This window comes from Epinephelus fuscoguttatus, linkage group LG19 (assembly GCF_011397635.1).
Source record: "Epinephelus fuscoguttatus linkage group LG19, E.fuscoguttatus.final_Chr_v1".
Lineage (NCBI taxonomy): Eukaryota > Metazoa > Chordata > Actinopteri > Perciformes > Serranidae > Epinephelus > Epinephelus fuscoguttatus.
The window spans coordinates 31,274,023-31,293,879 of record NC_064770.1 but is presented as its reverse complement, the minus strand read 5'-3'; the positions used below and the strand labels follow the sequence as shown (position 1 = coordinate 31,293,879).

At 42.4% G+C, this 19,857-nt stretch overlaps 1 protein-coding gene across 1 annotated transcript; it reads left to right on the top strand.

Moving 5' to 3' along the window:
- The first annotated feature begins 9,820 nt into the window (after positions 1–9,820).
- Positions 9,821–12,007, top strand: socs1a (suppressor of cytokine signaling 1a). The gene is made up of 2 exons (XM_049562218.1): positions 9,821–10,044; positions 11,103–12,007. The coding sequence occupies exon 2, from the start codon at positions 11,160–11,162 to the stop codon at positions 11,865–11,867; it is 708 nt and encodes a 235-aa protein (XP_049418175.1). The 5' UTR covers positions 9,821–10,044; positions 11,103–11,159; the 3' UTR covers positions 11,868–12,007.
- The last annotated feature ends 7,850 nt before the right edge of the window (positions 12,008–19,857 follow it).

The following is a 19,857-nucleotide window of genomic DNA, read 5'->3' as shown; positions in this document are numbered from 1 at the left end:
ATAGGTCACCTATTATGATTTCTTTGATCTAGATTACACAACACATATGGTGAAGTTTACTGGCCTGTAATTTCCACTTTATGAATTAGAAAGTGATACGTCCCCAGTGTCCCCTTACCATAATCACTGAAGATTCACTGAATTGCAGCTTCTGATTTCAGTGCAGCTCCACTTCCACTTTCATCCCAAATGAATTGTGTTATGACAGATGAATACAGGAAGTACAAATTTAGTGGAGCTGCCAAGGCCTGCTGGTTCTTGTCTTCCCTCTGATCGACACTTACATACAATAACAGAGAAGAGATAAAACAAACAAGTGCCATCTGGCTGAGTTTGATATTAAAGGGACAGTCCATCTTAAAATCAAAAATACATATATCCCTCCTACCTGTGGTGCTATTTATATATATATCTAGTTGGTTTTGGTGTGAGTTGCAAAGTGTTGGAGATATCAGCCGTAGAGATGTCTGCATCTCTCCAATATAATAGAACCAGATGGCACTCAGCTTGTGGTGCGCAAAGTGCCAAAAACATGCACTTAAAAAACGCAACAGCAATGTCTCTTCTCAGAAATCATGACCATGACTGTTGTGAGCTGTTTCATCTGAACTGTTTACTTTCTAGCGAATTACACCCACCAATCTTATCAAGATGCAGAGGGAAGCTACTGCTAGCTCACCTAGCGCCACTGAGCTAACTACTGTTACAGCTCAGCCAAGGAGGACGCCATAAATGTTTACATCTTGCGCTTTCATGAGCACGAGCCTCTCGCTCATGGGTAGAACACTTTTCCCTCTGTTTGGTGATACAGTTGGTGGATGTAGTTTGGTCGAAAGAAAATAGTTCCTACACGAAACTGCTCACAACAAGGTCTGTGGATTATCTTGAGTAACCAGGTCATGATTTCTGTAAAGAGACATTGCTGTTGAGTTTTTCAAATGTGTTTTTTTGGCACTTTGAGCACCACAAGCTGAGTGCCATCTAGTTCCATAACACTGGAGAGAAGGCAGACATCTCTACAGCTGATATCTTCAACACTCTGCAGCTCACACCAAAACAATCTAGACTGATAAATAGCACTGCAGGTAAGAGGCAAAATATGTGTTTTTGAATTGGGGGTGAACTGTTCCTTTAAGGAGCTAAAACTTGACAGCACAACGGTGTGTTCTTTAGGTAATTCTGGCGGTTCTGGGCTTCTTTTGGTGGCTCTCTGCCTGTGAGGCTAGCTAAGATCCATTTTGTAATGTTTTCAACTCAGCTCTTGCTAGCCTCGCATCACCAGGCTCTTCATGCACGGGGAAGAGCCTGGTTTCCATTCACACAGAATTTTGTCTGGATTCTGGTTCCGGTCTAGAGAGCGGATCTGGAATTCACCAAATTCACCAGTAAAAGTGTTCACCAAAGTAAAACTTCAAATTCTGGCGCACCATCGATTTACAATAAAAGAAAACGGTTAACTTAATGGCTTGGGGCTTTTCTTGTAAATTATATTCTTTAAATTAAAAAGTTTCACTGCATTTTTATTAGCTTGGTGCTTTTATTTTGATGGAAAGGCACATCCATCGAATTCTGGATCCCGTTTCTCTCGCCCTGGTTCCGGTTCCTTACCAAAACAGCCACTAAACGGCCCCAGACTAGCTCTTGCAGGTTGACCAAAAACCAAAGAGGTAAAGGCTGAGCCAACTGTCACTCAAGGTTTAGTGATCCTGCACTCGGCAGCTAACACCAAAACAACCTAGATTTACAAATAACAGTACAGGTACAGGTTTTTCATTTTGTAGTAACTGTCCCTTTAAGGTGTTTTGGCTGCAGATCAAGCAGTTGACCAAGAGGCTGGGAAATGCCAAAATGAATAATTATTAACTATTTCATGGTGGTTGGCAAGATCCTGAAAAGGAAGAAGCCGAATATGATTCACTTACAAGCAAGAGTAAAAACAGCATTGCCTTTTCATCAGAACTTCCTTAGTCTTGTTTATGACACATCAAACATAATTTTAAAAAATCATAAATGGGATTAAATATTCTTGTTTGTTTGTCCTCTTCAGCTCGTTCCTGCTTCTCTTCTCTTCCTCTACCACCTTTGTGTTTTGTGTTTTTCAAGCCGTTCATGAACCATTAAGAAGTTTGTGATAAGCCATACAAAATGAAACTGCTCACACACACACACACACACACGCAACTCAACCATGAAAGTTAGATGGCACCTTTATAGATTATTTAGTTGTTGGTTTAGTGCGGCAGGGCACACCAGGACACACTGCCGTAGAACAAAGCTTGACAGCCCTCACAGCAGGTTCATAGCAGATACTGTGTGTGTGTTCTGTAATGTTTACAAGGAGATAACACCGAGAATATACTGTAACCGCCATTCACCTCTTATCTTTCAGCAGTAGAGTAATAACCTGCAATCCCTATCTGAATTTACAGTGCGTAAAAATGAAAGCACCGCAAACTGAAAGTCCAATTAAAGGCACATTTTTCCTCATTTTCAGGCTGTCGTCATGTTGAAAGTACATTCTGCTATGGAGCAAGGCCTGATGACTGCATGTAAGGGGGGGGGGGGCATTTACAGTAACATCTGTGATTATATAAAATAAAGACAATGTCAATGAGACAGCAAGGAAGACAATACAACAATGCAAAAATGGGGACTGAAATTAGATAGTGAGACAGAATTTACCAGAAAAAGACCAAATATACAATGTAATCAGCAAAAAAAAACAACAGTTACACACTAATTTCCCATCAACTAATTTTCCCATCAACACGTCTCTTAGTCACTTCTGGCAACTGTGCAAATGTTAGCCGCAGCCAACAACCCGGAGAACAAATAAACTTTCAGCTTTGATTAAAAGAGACTTCCTAGTTTTTTGTTTGTGGAGGGGTGGGGTGAGACAGGGATTCGCTTTGACCAGAACACCTCAGGGATGTGCAAGTTTTGATTTCCTGTTCATCATCACATATCTGTCTTTGCTGGTGTCACAAAACTAAATGACACACAACGTGATCCTGTGTGAGCTGAGAGGCAGGTTTACAATATGTAGGAAAATTGAAACTTAAATAGTTATCGGTATCTCTGCGAATCCCGTGAGTTAACAGTGAGAAACAACAGCACCAAAGCATCAGAGTGCTCATGCAGAAAAGTGACTACATGTGCCGTGACATGTTGTTTTATCTGCTTAAGTTCAGCATTGAAAATCAGCAGTCATGTTTTAGCATCTTCTACCGAACATGCAGCCGCATGAAGTACAGACAAACTGCAGCAAAGCTCATATGGTTTCACCCAGATGCTCCTGCAGGACAAGAAGAAACAACAAAAATGGATTTTCCCTACTCTACATTTTTTCATCCATCTGTCATCTATCAATGAGCCCTCCCACAATGCACACACTCATGCAAAAGAAAAAACAACAAACAATAAACTTTAGTTAATAAATTTGAATGTGGCTTTACAGCAACAAAAACCTTTTTAACAACTAAAACTGATCCCACGTTTTTTAACTGCAACAAAGTGTAAACTTGTGTTGGATGTACACTGAGCTGCTGCATTCATTCATGCGCGCACACACACACACACACACACACACACACACACTCTCTCACTACTCTACAAGGATCTGTAATTAGACACAGCAAGCACTCTGTTAAGCTGGCTGTGTTTCAGTCTCTGGCTTCTCTCCCTGTTTCACAGAAATGAAACTCATGGAGTTTGCACACACGTGCAAATACGCATAAACACAGTGCGTAACACTATGCACGCAGACAAATGCACACATAGACACACCGTTACAGACTTACAAAACGTACAGTATGAGACAATAGTAATTAAGAAAACGTGTGCAATGCACACAACAGACACACATGCAGAGGCAGCAGAGGCTGGCATCCAGTGTTACTGTGTGGTGGTGGTGGTGGTGTGTGTTTCTGATTAAGCAGGCAACGAGAGAGCACTAAACCCAGTCCTCCCTCTCTCTGGCTGTCTCTCTCTTAACTTGAATCACATCAGGCTGCAAAGATCTGAATGTATTCTGAATGCTCCGACCATGCATTGTGCATATAACATTCAACGCCCTATAGTCAAAAGCAAAAATAGATTAGAGTTCATGTATCCGAGATTACTCTTAAAGCCACCCTCAAAACACACACAGATACAGTGTGTGAGCCATTTGTTTATAAAAAGCAGATAAAAATGACATCTTTAATGTCAGATATATTATGATATCCTGCCGCCAAGGTCAAAAGGAAATCATGTTAAAAAAGTAACAACAACAAGGTTGTTCCAGAGTAAGATATGAGACCGATTCTTAGAAGTAACTGATAACATATTGCTTTTTAAAAGTTGTTTGGAGGTCAAAGGGCACCTTTAAAAGAGTACTCCACCAATTTAACAGTGCACACCTATAACACTGGAGGAAAAACAACTCGCAAAGCAATGTGGCAGAACCAGAGATATCCACTGTGTCTAAAATCACATGCTATGCACTACATACCAATACTCAAGATACTTCTGTGTGGAGAAACATTCATATGTATCTTTTCGAACACACTGAGAGCCTTCTTGCCAGTTTGAGACGGGTAACCATGGTAACCTGTGGCAACCTCAGCTTTAATGGAAATGTAATTGAAAAAAGTATATCACACCTGGCAAAGTGAAATCTATACGTACACATGCAGAGCTGTTTTGGTTGCTGTCTGCCATTGTCTGTCTGTTATGAACGTTTTCGTCTACTGCCTTGCATTGTGGGAAATGTATGCCAGCATAGTGTCCAGTGTTTGCTAGGGGTGGGTGTTACTGCAAAATTTGGTTTCAATACAACAAGTATTACAGGGTCAGAATCACTGATATCAATGCGATACAATACGATACGGGGAAAGCAATGTGTCATGATTTATCAGTCTGCTTAAGTGACAGCTAATGATGACCAATTACAATTTAAAGGTAACATTAACCAATTTTACTAGGCTGCTGTATACCTGAATATTCCTTGTCCGAGTCTCTCTGAACACTGTGCCAGCTCCAAGTTCTCTTTCTCATGTTCATTTGCTCTTTCAATGAGCCGTCACTACTTATGTCAGATTAAAGTAGTCAGGCTCGAAAATACTTCTGCATTGAATGTCTGCACACAGCTACAGTCACACAGTTTCATTCATTGGGAGTAAGGTGTCACCTTGCAGCAGTAACCGGAGGGCTGGGAGGTGAACTTACCGTCCTCCTACTGCAGACTTCGGGTGAATTGAAACTAAGAGAAAGCTGCTGAGTCTGGAGTAAGTTGTGTGAGTGCAGACAACACAAAAGCAGTGGAGACGTTACGATAAATTGCATAAATTGCTTGCACAGACAGTTCTACTTTTGAAATACAAATCCACATGATGTAAAAGAGAGAAACTAATCCCTGTCTTGGTTTTGATCCTATCGATGCCTAGATCCATCTTAAAAATGACAATGTAGTATCGACAGCATTGATATTTTGGAATCCAGCTGCCCACGCAAGTATTCAAGTCATACAATTAGCCCTTCCAAAGTCTGCCCACTTTTTGCTCTGTGCTCCAAAAATCTTATAAAGAAGACTAGATATTACATTATGTATAGTCACATCTTAAGTTAGCTAATGTTAGCAAAATGCTAGCATCGTCTTGATGTGTCAGGGCCTTAAGGCTACATGTTGCCCCAAAATCACTAACGTAACTAGGTAAAGAGAGACTAATGTTGGGTCAGCAAGCGCTTTACTGATCACCAGAGGGGAAAAGGGGAAATGTACCCAACAGTGCAGGAGCAATGTTGACTCATTAGCTGTGTCTCAATTCAAGGGCTGCAGCCTTCAAGTGCTGCTTTTGAGGACCGATTGCGTCACATATGTGCAACCAAGTCTGTCCCATTTCGAAGGCTCCCTCAAATGCGGCCAAGAAATGAAGCCTTCTTTTCCAGAATTTGGAGGATGCAATAGATGAATCCTTCGTGGCCCTGCCTATCCCAAGATGCATTGTGCGCGCCGGTGACGATTATATATTAAGCCTGAAATATATCAAACTGCAGTGTCTCCAGCGATGAATCACTTCCTCAAGTTTTAAATAAAAGTCTGTGATTTAGGGCTGACTAACTTAGTAGCTCACTCCTTCTTTCATCAAGTGCAGCTGGTTGCGAGGCAGCAGGAACGCCAATGGGTCGGGGTGAGAACAACTGCAACCAGGAAAGTCTCCACAGACCAGGCCATCTGATTTTGAAGACCATTCGGTTTGGATAATGCAGTCTTCAAAGGCCGTGCCCGACGTCGACCGCGAAGGACGCGTCCTTCAAATGCTGCAACCCCTGATAAGAGACACAGCTATTGTCTTAGCAACCTCAGCGTCTTCTTCTTCCTGGATTTGCATCGTTTTGCCTCGTTCATAACAGTTAACATCGTGGATATAACCTTCCATCGCATACTGTAGATCTTTTTGTCAAGCTTGCCCGACTTAGCAACAGTAACTAAGGGTGGTGGGGCTTAGGATCAGTCAGTTGGTATATACTAAGGTTTTGGACATACCAAAAAAATTGCATATATTGTTTTAGCATACTAAATACTGTGCCATGCTGGTATAACAGCTAACCTAACCAAGGCCGCTAGCTTCAAGAAAAGATGACAAGCCGGCTACAACCTTTTGTCTTCAGCCCCCAACTGACAGTGACTCATGTGACATCACTTGAGGCAACTTGACACCTTCCTTTGAAGCTACAAAACACTTTATGCACCACGTATATACAGCAGTTCTCTCCAACACCTGTAAGCACACCACAATGCATAAAACCCATCGAGTTCCCCTGCTGTGTCTTCATGAGAGAGGAGCAAACACATTCACCTGATGGAGAAGATAAGCGGTGCCAGACTGATACAAAGCCCCAGAGTTTTATTTCAGTGCTACAGAGTGGGCATGATTAACACCACCAGATGCACATAACGGATCCTGCAGGTTAATCTGCGGTTGAGTCAGGCTAGACCTGATAAAATGAAACTAACCACGACACTAACACTATGACCTTATTAACAGCTTATCTTAGCTATCATCTGTCTCCCTCCCTCCCTGTCTGCCTGCCTGTCTGTCTCTGCCTCTTTCAGCAATGCCAGCTGACCCTGAGCCTTTCCTTAACTTTCTGTTTGCCCGCCCCGCTCTTTAGTAACCTCACTAGACCACCCAGGGCTTACTTCATCTGGCTCTCTAAAAACAGTTTTATGTTTACTTGATGCCCACATTGGTGTGTGTGTGTTTTTGTGCAGTTATATTTAGATTCATGTGCAATAGTCTCCCTGTATGCACTTTTAACAGCTACATGCCCAATACATGAGTCATTTGGCATGGAATACTGATAAGGTAATTTATAACTGTGTGCACACACACAAGAGCAGACAAAAGCTCTCTGAATAAAGTTAAAGTCTAACTTAAATTTAGTGTTCTGTATGTTTGCTGTCATTTTGGTACAATCCTAAAAATAGGCAGCAGAGCGATGTGCCTTTATGTGAAACATTTGTCACTTACTCAGAAACAACATGCCGCCAAGTCTCGCTGGTTGCATAATAACATTTAATTACAGTGAAAGAGGAATGTGAGCTACTCTTCGATGTGTCACACAGGGAAAAAAATAGGATCCACAGTTGAACTGGCTTGACTTAGCTCAATGTTGGAAGTCAAAATAGTGAAATGACTGTCAGGATGTCACAATGTGAGCCTTTCTGAGATGAATCATTCCAAATGTGAAGGCCTCATGAAACCTCTTTCTGCAGAAGAGCCTACAATTAACAACAAATGAAGAAGTGCAGCCGAGACACTGATTTCGTTCCCCATGCAGCTCCAGTCAACTGTTCACTACTGCTTTTTTTAAAATACAAATCTATATTTTCCTTCCCATGTGAGTTGATATTTCACAGAAAGGCGTAGGTGTTGTTTCAGTAGGGGGGTTTGGGGGTCCTCCTCCAGGAAAATGAATTTCCTGCATTCTGGTGAAATTTCATGCATCAATTTGTTCCTTTCCTGCATTAATTCATGGTGGAAATAAATTAATAATCCTCTGCTACTTTCATGTTTTTATTGGGTGGGAACAAATGTACATATTCTAAATACTGAGGGAGATAAATGGACATGGAGACAAAGGGCATCTGAGCACAGACATGCAAAAGGCCCCACCATCTCTCCTGCATAGGAACAAGACACACAGGCTTTAGAGCTGTTTAGCCTGTTTTTTTGCAGTTGCTATGCATCTCTCTGTGGTGCATCTTTGTAGTTTTTGTGTGTCTGTGGTTGTTTTGCTCCTTTTTGTAGTCGTTGTGAGTCTCTTTGTGTCTCTTTGCAGCTGTTACATCTCTTCATAGTAGTTTTGTGTCTCTTTGTAGTCGTTTTATGTTTTTTTGAGGTCATTTTGAATCTGTAGTTGCTTTGCGTCTCTTTATAGTTATTTTGTGTCTCTTTGCGGTTGTTTGTCCCCTTTCCGTAGTTGTGGTGAGTCTGTGTGTATTGCATCTCTTAACTGACATTTTGAATCTCCTTGTCGACTTTTTGTGTCTCTCTGTAGTCATTTGATGTGTCTTTGTTGTCATTTTGAATCTCTTTGTAGTCTTTCTGTGTCTCCTTGTAGTTGTTTTGTTTCTCTGTGGTCATTTTCTGTCTCTTTGCAGCTGTTTTGCATCTCTTTGTTGACATTTTGAATCGTTTTGTGTCTCTTTGTAGTTGTTTTGCTCCTTCCCATAATTGTTGTGAGTCTCTGTATGTCTTTGCAGCTGTTTTGCATCTCTTTGTTGTCATTTTGAATCTCTTCGAAGTCTTTTTGTGTCTCTCCGTAGTCATTTTGCATCGCTTTGTTGTCCTTTTGTGTCTCTTTATAGACGTTTCGCCCCTTTCTATAGTTGTTGTGAGTCTCCGTGTCTCTTTGCAGCTATTTTGCATTTTTTTTGTTGACATTTTGAATGTCTTTGTAGTCATTTTGAGTGTCTTAGTAGTTGTTCTGCCCTTTTCCATAGGTGTTGTGAGTCTCTGTGTGTCTTTGCAGCTGTTTTGCATCTCTTTGTAGTCTCTTTGTGTCTCTCTGTAGTTGTTTTATGTTTCTTAGTGCTACTTTTGTGTCTCTTTGTCGTTGTTTTGTCCCTTTCCATAGCTACTGCGAGTCTGTGTGTGTTTTTGCAAGGGCTGACACTTTGGGCCCCTGGGCCTGTGCCTATTAATCTACGCCTATGATAACATAAGTGTTCTCTGACTGCAGAGATCATTATCAAGCCTTACCTTGTGGGCAAAGGTTTTTGAAACCTCAACAGAGACTAATGCCAAAACCAGACATGAAAGACATTTAACTTGATAGGTCATTTGATAGTGCAGACTGCTTCAGGCGGGGCCATCCCACATAATAAACTCAGCACATCCTGTGCTCTTTTGAAATGACTGCTGTTTTGACGCAGGAATGTTTAATTATACATATCTAAATTAGAGCCATACATCTGGAGTGAGTCGATAATATACTGCTTGTGACAAAACCACAGACAGAAACACAGAGGGGGAGAGAACATTTGTAACATACCACTTAAAACAGCCCCTCCATGTGTGATGAACTCTGCCATTACTCGGATCTGTCACCTGTCTTTCTGTAAACGTCCTACTGTCATGTGGCTTTGCGGTTTATTCGAAATTCTCCAAATAATAGCTGAAACGAACTGAAAGAGCACTGGGGCTGCCTGAGCTGAGTTTCACTTTCGCTTCTCAGAAATTGGCCGGCTGCCGCTAAAGCGAGCCGGCTGATAGGAAGCAAAGCAACCCGAGGAGGGGCCAACGAGCTGTATAAAACACACGCGCAGTGTTTACCACGCCAGCACAAACACGCACAAGAGCACGACCTGACGGCTGGAAATCACATCCAGCGGCTCGAGCAGAAGTTTCTCCCGAGCTGTCACATGCAACGTAGCCCTCCACCCTGCGCTGCGTCACGGATTACCTGCAGGATATTTACCGCTCCCAGCGCAGCGCTTGCATTTTGGGATTACACACAAAGGGATCTTTAAACAGCTGCTGTTGTTAGAACAAAACGGTAAGAGTTTTTAAACTGGACTTACGCTGTGCTGCTGTTTTTGAAGGTCAAAAATGATATAATGCAACAATCATGGCTGCTTCTTCCCGGGCCGTGTGCAGTGGGAAATATGGGATCAAAGTGATGTGGACTTTTTGGGTTGGGTTTCATTCTTCCTCCTTTCCTTATTCCTACTGTCCAGATGTTAACAGCGGCTTTACAAGGAGATGCAGTCAACGAACTTGGCACACTGTAGCAGAGATAAACACTTTAAATAAAAAACAAAATAATAATTTAACTTGTTTCCGTGGCTTGGACATGTGATAATGATCATCTGGCACTGAAACTTGAGATCCCCAAAATTACAACACAGGTCACCACCTGTTAATCATTACCTTTTCCTGGAATCTGAAGCTACTTCTCATTAACTAGTGGCACAGGTTTTAGGTAATTCACATTCAAGTATACAGACAGGAGGTGAATCACACACGGAGATAGGCCTGTTGAAATGTGAAAGGTGGTGTGGGTACTGAGGTGTGTGCTCAGCTGATGAGTATCTACAGATGTGCATCGCCTCATCCAGCCGGCCCAGGCTCGAGCAATGTATTTATGTCCTGAAAAACTACTTTAAAATATATTGGCTTAACAAGTTACTCAACCTGGAATTTAAGTCATTAAGGCAGAAAAAAATGCCATTACAAGCCCTGTAAACTTGTGTGTGCACGCCTGTGTGAGTGCGCAGGCAGTGTACAGTAATCTGTCTGCGGCTGACATCATAGCTGACTGTATTTTGGCCCTAACCGCAGATTCTAGTCATATCAAACACAGTGCAGGTCCATGGAAACTTGAATGACTTTCTAACCTACCCTCAGAGACAGAATTGTGCACGCCCACCCACACTTCAAATCTCTCTCCTTATTGAGCATCATGGCCCTATATGGTCATGGCCTAAAGGTTGTGTGTTGTTATTGTGAGTGATGAAATTTACCGCCACTGTCTGGATGATTTTGTAAAGACAATGTAACTCCTAATAATTTGCTTACACAGATGATAACTGTTTCTTGTCTTGTCTCTTGCAGGATGTCAGTGTGGTGGTTAGAGATGGGAGAGGGTCTGGGGCCTCTCTCCCCTGTAGGATGGTAGCCGACAGCGCTGTGGAAGGCCATGCCAAGACCCAGCTGTCAAGCTCGTCGTCGTCCTCATCCTCATCCTCATCCTCATCCTCATCTTCCTTGTCCTCATCATCATCACTGGCTAGGCACGAGGTCGCTCTCAGCCCTCGCCGCACAGAGTCGGAGCAGCTTCAGCGCCGCGCCGCTCCAGCTCCAAACCCGAGGTCGGTGTCCGTCCCCCCTTCGTACCTCACCCACTTCCCCACCTTCTCCTGCAAGGAGGACTGCAAGATCATCACAGACACAGCGGCCAAGCTCGAGCGCAGCGGCTTCTATTGGGGGCCCCTGGGAGTGGAGGACGCCCATCGCATGCTGCGGGACGCCCCGCTGGGCAGCTTCCTCATCCGGGACAGCCGTCAGAAAGACGTCTTCTTCACGTTGTCCTACCACGGCAAGAGCGGGCCGGTCAGCGTGCGCATCGACTACAAGCGGCAAAAGTTCTCACTGGCGGGCAACGAGCGCTCCTTCCCGACACTCTTCACCCTCTTGGAGCATTACACCAGTTCTCCCAAGAAGAGCCTGAGCATCCCATACAGGAAATGGGAGCCAACGCTGCAGGAGCTGTGCAGGAAGCGCATCATGGGGTTGTGTGGTGGAGAAAGCCAGGTGCCAGAGCTGCCAGTCACCCATGTTGTGCGAGACTTCCTGTTGGAATTCCCTTACAAACTATGACTAGCTTGCCATTTAAAGTTTTGATAGTATTATTTTTAGTTTCAAGAAGGCAGTTTTTACCAAGTGACAGTAAACAGGAGTGTTTGGTGAAGCCTGCCCATCATGTGTTGGAGGTTAAGACTGTATCGCCATGGCTCCACATAAAAGCATCTCCCTGTGACTGCGGAAAGTTTAAAAAGAGACATTATCGCCACAGTCAAGAACAGGCTGCCTCCAATTGGACAGGGCATGACATTTCAACGTACATTACCTCCAGAGACTCAACTTGCACACACACAGAGCGCCTTCTGGTCTTGAGGAAGCATGAAAACTTGGAAAACGCTGCATTAAGAGAAATCTACAGACACAGTGGGGCTATGACAGAGATTAAAGTACTGGTGGGGTCAACTGGGACTGCTCTACTAGAAACTGTAGTTGCCAGTTTGTGGCGACTAGAATCCCAAAAGTATTTAAAAGTGGATTGTGGAAGGACTTTAAGAGCATCAACAGAGTGGACTTGTTGGAGGTTACAGCCAAAAACTTTACAGGCTGTGTTACTTGGATTTAATTTTGTAGCAGACTCTAATACTCTAATGTTGAATGTTTACAACACACATGAATGTCTGCCAGCACTGATGGCTCTAATACCACTTGATGTTTTTTTAAAATCTGCTCGCAGCAGGCAGATGAGATACTTTAGAGGATGTCAGCTGGTATTGGAGTCACGAGGTCTGGTGTTAAGTTGTACTGTATGTAGAGGCATCACGCCTCTTATTCAACCATCTCTGCCAGGCAGATAATAAGTTTGTCTTTACTGAGTGAAATATAAGAATATTTTTATATTTTTTATTTTCTATGATATGAAATAAAACATATTTAAACTAACCTTGCTGGATTTTTAGTCACTTTTTGATTGTGGTATGTTTCTCCCGGAAATCATTTATGTGCAGGGAGAGGTGGGAGTTGGCAGGGGCGGAGGGACAGACACACACCTTGTCCACACTATCTCACATACTTTGTCCACAGTCTGTCACACACAATAGGACAGACAGACAGACAGACAGAGACAGGAAGCGTGACACGGCTACGTACAGTATCGTCACCACAATGACTCATCTGTGTAGGGTAAAGTGACAAGTGGGTGGGGTTACATTGGTAGTAAATGGACTATTACGCTTAGACACACACACTTACCAGAAACAGGGGCAGAGGTGACACATAATGAAGAGAGTGATTGTGTCTATGTGTGTGTGTAGCACTTTTAACTTAATGAGGACCCAGCGCATAAAATTTCCTCAGGAGGAAGTGGGAAATTTTCAGGGGGTTGGTGGTTTGATAGACATGTTAGATCAAGGTCAGGGTCAGAGTTACATCTCACCTTTGATTTTAGAGTTCTGATAAACGTCTGTGTAGCACACATTTAGAACAGCCATTAATCAGCAGAGTGGAATAAAAGTAATATTAGAAAGTGGGTGAAAGGTCAAAGATATGTCACAAGACTTTATTCATACTTAATATAAAAGCCTGTCAAGTGCACGACTGCAACAAAGGACTGCCATTGTTAACTATGCACTGACTGAATTACCACCATTCCTTAACGGGTGTGGTAACACTGAACCAGGTGGCTATACCTGGTTTGAATGTGTGTTTCATTAAAAAAAAACAAAAAAAAAAAACACAGCACACATGACAGTATATCGGTACTCACACGGTCAAGCATCTCTGAAGACTAGTTCTGAAGAAATTAAGCTATGGTCAAAATGGATGGGGAACAGCATGTGAAACACTCTGGGGACAGTGATTACACAGGAACCTTACATACCTATTTCACACTGTTACACAGGGCTGTTGCATTCATCCAAACTGTTGTAGAGTTGTAGCAGAAGTTGATGAAACTTTCTTCCTGTCTGAACCACAAGTTGAAGAGTTCAGCTGCTACATAAATCAAGGTAACACTGATTATTGAATGGAGCTAAAATGTGGGGTGTCTAGGTTGTGAAAGTGTTATCAGATTGCTAACAATGATGAGGCTTCTCAGCATCATTTGAATATAGCACTCGTGTTTTTCTTTTATCTGCCAGGTGTCCCTCCTCCAGTCTGTCTGCTGGTTTCATTTTGTTACTGAGAGTTATGAGGAGATGTGGGATGCGGGACTGGGAGTGATATCCATCTTCTCACAACTCTCAAACAAGCAGAGAGTCCAAGTTACAGCACCCTGTCAAGAAACATTGGCAAGTCTGGCACATTACCCCCACAAAACTGTTGTTGCTTTTACACTCACACTGTGTAAGGAGTTAGTAAGTTAATAAGGCCTAGTGCTTGCACTCATGTTTTAGTTACTTTTGGACGTGCTAGTAACTTATGGACAGAGCCAGGCTAGACGTCAAAGTATGGTCAAACTATTCTAATTATAAGCATTAATTCCAAGTAGGTAGGTAGGTAGGTATAGCTGCGGTTGAGCCCAGAAAAAAATGTTTGGTTAGCGTTAAGCTAGCTATCAAGTGTTAAAGGTCCCGTATTGTGAAAAGTCAGAGTCCCCTGTCTTTTTCAAAATAAAGCAGGTTGTTTAAGTGCTATAAACATACCGTGAAAGTATCTAAACGTTCAGTCCACAGCGAAATGCACACTGTTCGTATTCGGAAACTGTGCCTTTAAACAAGCCGACAGGACTTCTGTGAATTTGTGATGTCACAAGTATACTATATATATATATGGTTTAAAACATAAACATTAGAAATGTATTTCTTGTTTGCAGTGTATGCGAGTGACATTAGCCGACAGGAAGTAAACACGGACCCAAGGTGTTCCCTAGCAATGCAACTCCAGTGAAACAGCCAATAGACTGGATCACCGTGATGCTAAGCTAACAACAACAAACACCTCCAAGACAACTGGCAGTTGATTTCAACTACGGAGATATGTGACATCGGCAACCTTGTTTATATCTGTTGTCATTTTCAGTTGTAACTTCAACATTTTAGGATAAATGGTTAAACATGGTGGTCCAAGGTGTCTGACATTGTTGCTTTGATAGCATGTTTGTGAACCAAATCTACCGACATGAAAGCTAAGGAATGTAACGTTACTGCTCTGGACAGGGCCACATCAGTATGTGTTTTACCACCTAAAAAACAATGACATCAATTCAGTTTAAGTTGAATATTTGCTCCGCTTTACCTTTCACTAACCAATCAAGGCAGCACAAGACCAGCAACTAAAATGAATGCTGTCAGTGGAGTCTGGCACCAATTCCCCTTTGGAAAAGACTGTCTGACAGCAAGGTAAAGCAGTGAAAATATTCTGAATATTGCATACACTTAAACTGATACTGATATTGTTGGTGGGTCTTTATTTTAGGTTGCTATAAAGTAACCAATTGAGGCAGCGTTGCCCAGCACTGTTTCATTTTATATACATGACACAAGGATTTTTTACCTGAACGTTACTGTAAATAAACACTGTGATTCAGTTTATAGATATAGAAAAACAGAGCGTTTCAGACAGAGGGTGATTACAGGTATATTTACGCAGGCAGTGTGAGAAAAATAATGTGTTTTTTAAACGTTAAAGCATGTAAACATGTTGTGGTAGAGACCCAAATTACAAGTATGAACCTGAATATCAGCATAATATGTGACCTTTAAGTTTAAAGACAGGCTGTTAAAGCTACATCTTGTCACTTTTAAGGTGAATCCCAATTTCAGGTTAGGCTTAAAAAATGAATGTGGCTGCAGCTATGCTAATTAATTCCATTTAACTGACATCAGAGTTTGTATTAGTGGAAATAAAAATGCAATGTTAGAAAATGCGGTATGTAGCCTGTCACAGAATGTGTGGGAACTGTAGATGCAGACAGACAAGATGAGCTGTGATCACAACTGGCATTATCTTTAGAAATCAGAATCATTTGCTGAAATTTTGCAGTTTCATGACATTTGTGAGAGTATGTGTCACTTTTTCAGACAGTGTGGTGTACTTTTCATTTCTAATTTGGTTGGAGATTGTAACTTTAACTAACCTCCAACCTCTTCCTCATACCTAACCAGAACTCCAACGCTAAACCCAAACCTTACCATGAGGCTTTGTGATCTTTTGGGGGATTTTTTTTTAATCTCTTGGGTCTAGACAAATGTAGCCGCACATACACAAACACACAGACTCACACACACACACACACATTGATGAGTCATACTGAATATAATACTCACATCTTAATTCAAGTAAAGCCTGACTCGTTTGAGGATATAATTATCTCAGCTTGAGGAAGAGGCTGAGCAGGGGTGGAACACACACATACAAAGACACACCACAGTGGAACATGAGTCAGTGATAAAAGCATTGATTGCAATATCTTACTGTTTTATAGGTGTGTATCTGTCACCATTCCTCACTTTTTTAGGCTTTACATAGAAAATGAGATCACAGATTTCAACACTAAGTGTGTGTGTGTTCTTGTGGGGTGGTAAGCGAGGCATACGTAGCAGTTTCATTCATAGCCTCTCAGTTTTCAGGACATTCCCGACTATTTTGAGAAGTGAAAGGTGAAGTGAGGTGTTCTGTGATTGTGATGCTGATCAGCTGATTTCTGTGGAATCCTTCGCTTGGAGTTTTCTGTCCTTTAAAAACATAGACACACACAAACATACGCCTTTCTACAGAAATGAATTGAAAACCGACACCTCGAGAAAAAGGTGCACATGAAAAAGGCCGAGGACAGAGTGAGAAAATATAACAAGGAGAGGTTATTTTAAAAATGAGCTTGACATTCAGTGTGAGTAAGAATGAAGGCCACTGGCTTTGAGATAGAGCTATCTGCATCATCATCATCTGGCATCCTCTCTGGTCTTGTGTTTCCTTGGACACAGCTTTTCAATGGGACTAATTCCTGACTTCTCATTGAGAATAGATATAGAATCGCCATTCCCTGAAGAAGATCATGAGTCATCCGTTTCCTTTGTTTCTTCAGGCTTTCTCACAGGATTAATTTACTCACCAGTTCTTGTTAGTGGGATGTTTCAGAATTTCTGATTCTTGAGTATGCTGATACTGAATTGAATCACACAACACAGTGATGTTCAGTCAAACTTCAGCTAAAGCCAGTTTGGATGTGTAATGTAGTAATTCTTTTAACAGCTGCTAGATCATGGCTCCAGAAATTCCCCAGCCTCTGCCTCAAAGCAACTACTTACCACACTTTTTTGGGGTGGAAAATTCTGTCTGTCTAAATTACAGGCTACAGCTAGCCACTGGTTAGCTTAGCATAAAGACTGTAAACAGTAAAACAGCTAGCCTGGCCCTGTCCCAAGGGAACAAAATGCACCTACCAGCACCTCTAAAGCTCACTTATTAGCATATCATGTCTTGTTTGTTTAATCCATACAAAACAACTAACTTTAAAAAGGACAGACTATACTTTTATAAGGGGCTGGGTGCTAGTGATGCAGGCGCTGAACTGACCAGCAGGTCAGGCGAAAAGGTTTTGGACGGGAGAGTCATTGAGCAGCCTTCTGAGTACCTTACAGAAACACGGTGCAATAGTCCACCCTCCATCTTCCCTTTCCCTCTTTCTGTCTCTCTCTCAGGGAGCTTTCAGACCTAGAGTTGTCCCCTTTGGTCTGAATCAGGGACTAATTTTGTGTCAAAGTTGTATAATTACCTAGAGTTGGTTCATGTTCTCGTAGGTGTGAATGTGAGTGTGAATGGTTGTTTGTCTCTATGTGTCAGCCCTGCGATAGTCTGGCGACCTGTCCAGGGTGTGCCCTGCCTCTCGCCCGATGTCAGCTGGGATAGGCTCCAGCCCCCCCCCCCCCCCCCCCCCGCGACCCTCAAGAGGATGAAGCGGTTAGAAGATGAATGAATGAATGAATGAATGGTTCATGTTCTCACAGCAGTATTTACAAGTAGACCAGATCAAATGCCTTGTGTGAGAACACTGCTCTTGATTGGGAAAAATCCAGGAAGTAAAGCAAACGCTGAAGAAGAGTATACTTGCAAGATCAATGTGACACTTTCTAATGTCACAATGGAGGGACAACTACGCAGGTTGATTTTAGCGCTGCTCATCGTGGACTATATTGCTGTCATTGTTCATTTTAGTCAAACCATACAGTTTGAAAACGAGGCGCGGCTCCAACTAGAAAACAATGTTTTGATGCACTGGATGTGCCGAAACTACCCAAAGAGTGTGTCATGTGGCTGCAGTTGGTTCAGATCGAGGTCAGAACACGTTCTCACCGCAAACGACCACCTCTTCAAGAAGGTCTCTGACTGGTTGTTTAGGTGCACACCAGAGTGTGATTGCTGTGTTCACACCTGCCCAAACAAACCGCACTTAGGGGGCAAATGAACTTTGACTGAACCAAACCAAACAGGGCAGGTGTGAAAGCACACAGAGTAAGAAGCTTCATCATCAGCCCCACTGCACTCAGGGTCCTTAAAGTCTGACGTATTTAAATTTCTCCAGTTATAGTGTTCGGAAATAAATATTGCCCTCTGAGAATATGTAGGTCTAACATCTTGTCTTCACTGCAAGAAAGCAAACATCTCTTTTTCCACATAGAATCCTTTATGTCATCAGCTGTGCCCTCATATGTGTTATATTGTGATATTGACTGGAAATAACCTACAATAGAGCTAGCAGCAAGTAGGTTGTTATTTGCAATGCCAATTACCAGAAGCTTTCAGCTCCAGTTTCAGAGTTTGCAGGTTGTTGGTTAATGGGGCAGAGCAGATTAGCTTACCCTGACCTGCACATTACACCTGGGTGCAGTAGAGTTTCAGTTTGTTGCCTGGAGATAACAAGACTCAAGAGATCTTCTTAGCTATAGACAGAGCTAGCTGTTTCCCCCCATTTCCAGTCTTTGTGCTAAGCTAATTTGCTGGTATAAACTTTGGTATACATGCCCCTACATATGTGTAACATGAGGGTTCGATATGTGGTGGTTAGATCACTTGTAATGAGGAGAAACAACAGGATGGAGACAGATAACTTTGCTAAGCAGCACTTAACAGTTCTCCCCTCTCACAACAACACTTCCTTGTTCCTAACTCTCATGTGACTGAACTAACCAATGAGGAGCAAGAAGCACTGAGACTGAGGTAAACATAAGGAAACCACAGAGTTAGATATAAGTTATTAATCTTGATACAACGGTTAATACTCAGAACCGGCATACGTGGAGTACCGTCTCGTTTTAAACTCGAGGGCGTGCGGACGTGAAAACAGCACAAATCTTCAAATCTGTGTAAGATCTCTACAGTCAAAACTTCAATTTAATGCTGCCACTGCGGTTTGGTACAGAGAGAAAACACACATACATACACACACTAGTATCTTTGCAGTACCAGGAACTCATTCACATGTTTACGCATGCATAACCAGACTTCCCTGAAGTGAGGAACCGCGATAAAAGCAACACATATAGACCACAAGATGACTGAGGGCTCCTGCAGCAGCCACAGCAACAAAGGTAGAAGGTGTAGAGGTAACACCATCACTGTCTCTCTCTCGCACACATGCACGCACACGCACACACACACACACACACACACACACACACACACAAATACAAATACAAATATGAATTCAGGTCAGATGCAAAAACATACATAAATCTTTACTCTCATAAACAAGTTAACACCTGGTTGTAGAATGGTAGTGAAGGATGGATCTTTTCTTTATCTTTGTCATCCATCTTTATCAGCGTACATCTGGGTTTTACAGCTCATGAATCCATGAAACACAATCACTGGAAGCCTTCACACACTCAGTCATGTCATACACAAGGGTGCGTGTGAGTGTGTTCCTGGGGTTGGCAGTTTTTTCTAATATTTCCTGTGGTTTTCTTGCTCAAACTCTGAGGAGAACCTCCTCTGCTGTTACTACCACAAAGTGATTCTGTGAAGAAGGGGGGAAAGGGAAAAAAAAAAAACTCGAGCGAGAGCGCAGCAGAAAAACAAAACAAAGCCTCGTCTGTCTGCAAACACAACAAGACTCATGCAGCAGCCTCAC

What these genes read in the sequence shown, in the direction of transcription:
- socs1a (XM_049562218.1), top strand. Translation starts at nt 11,160, where the DNA reads ATGGTAGCCGACAGCGCTGTGGAAGGCCATGCCAAGACCCAGCTGTCA.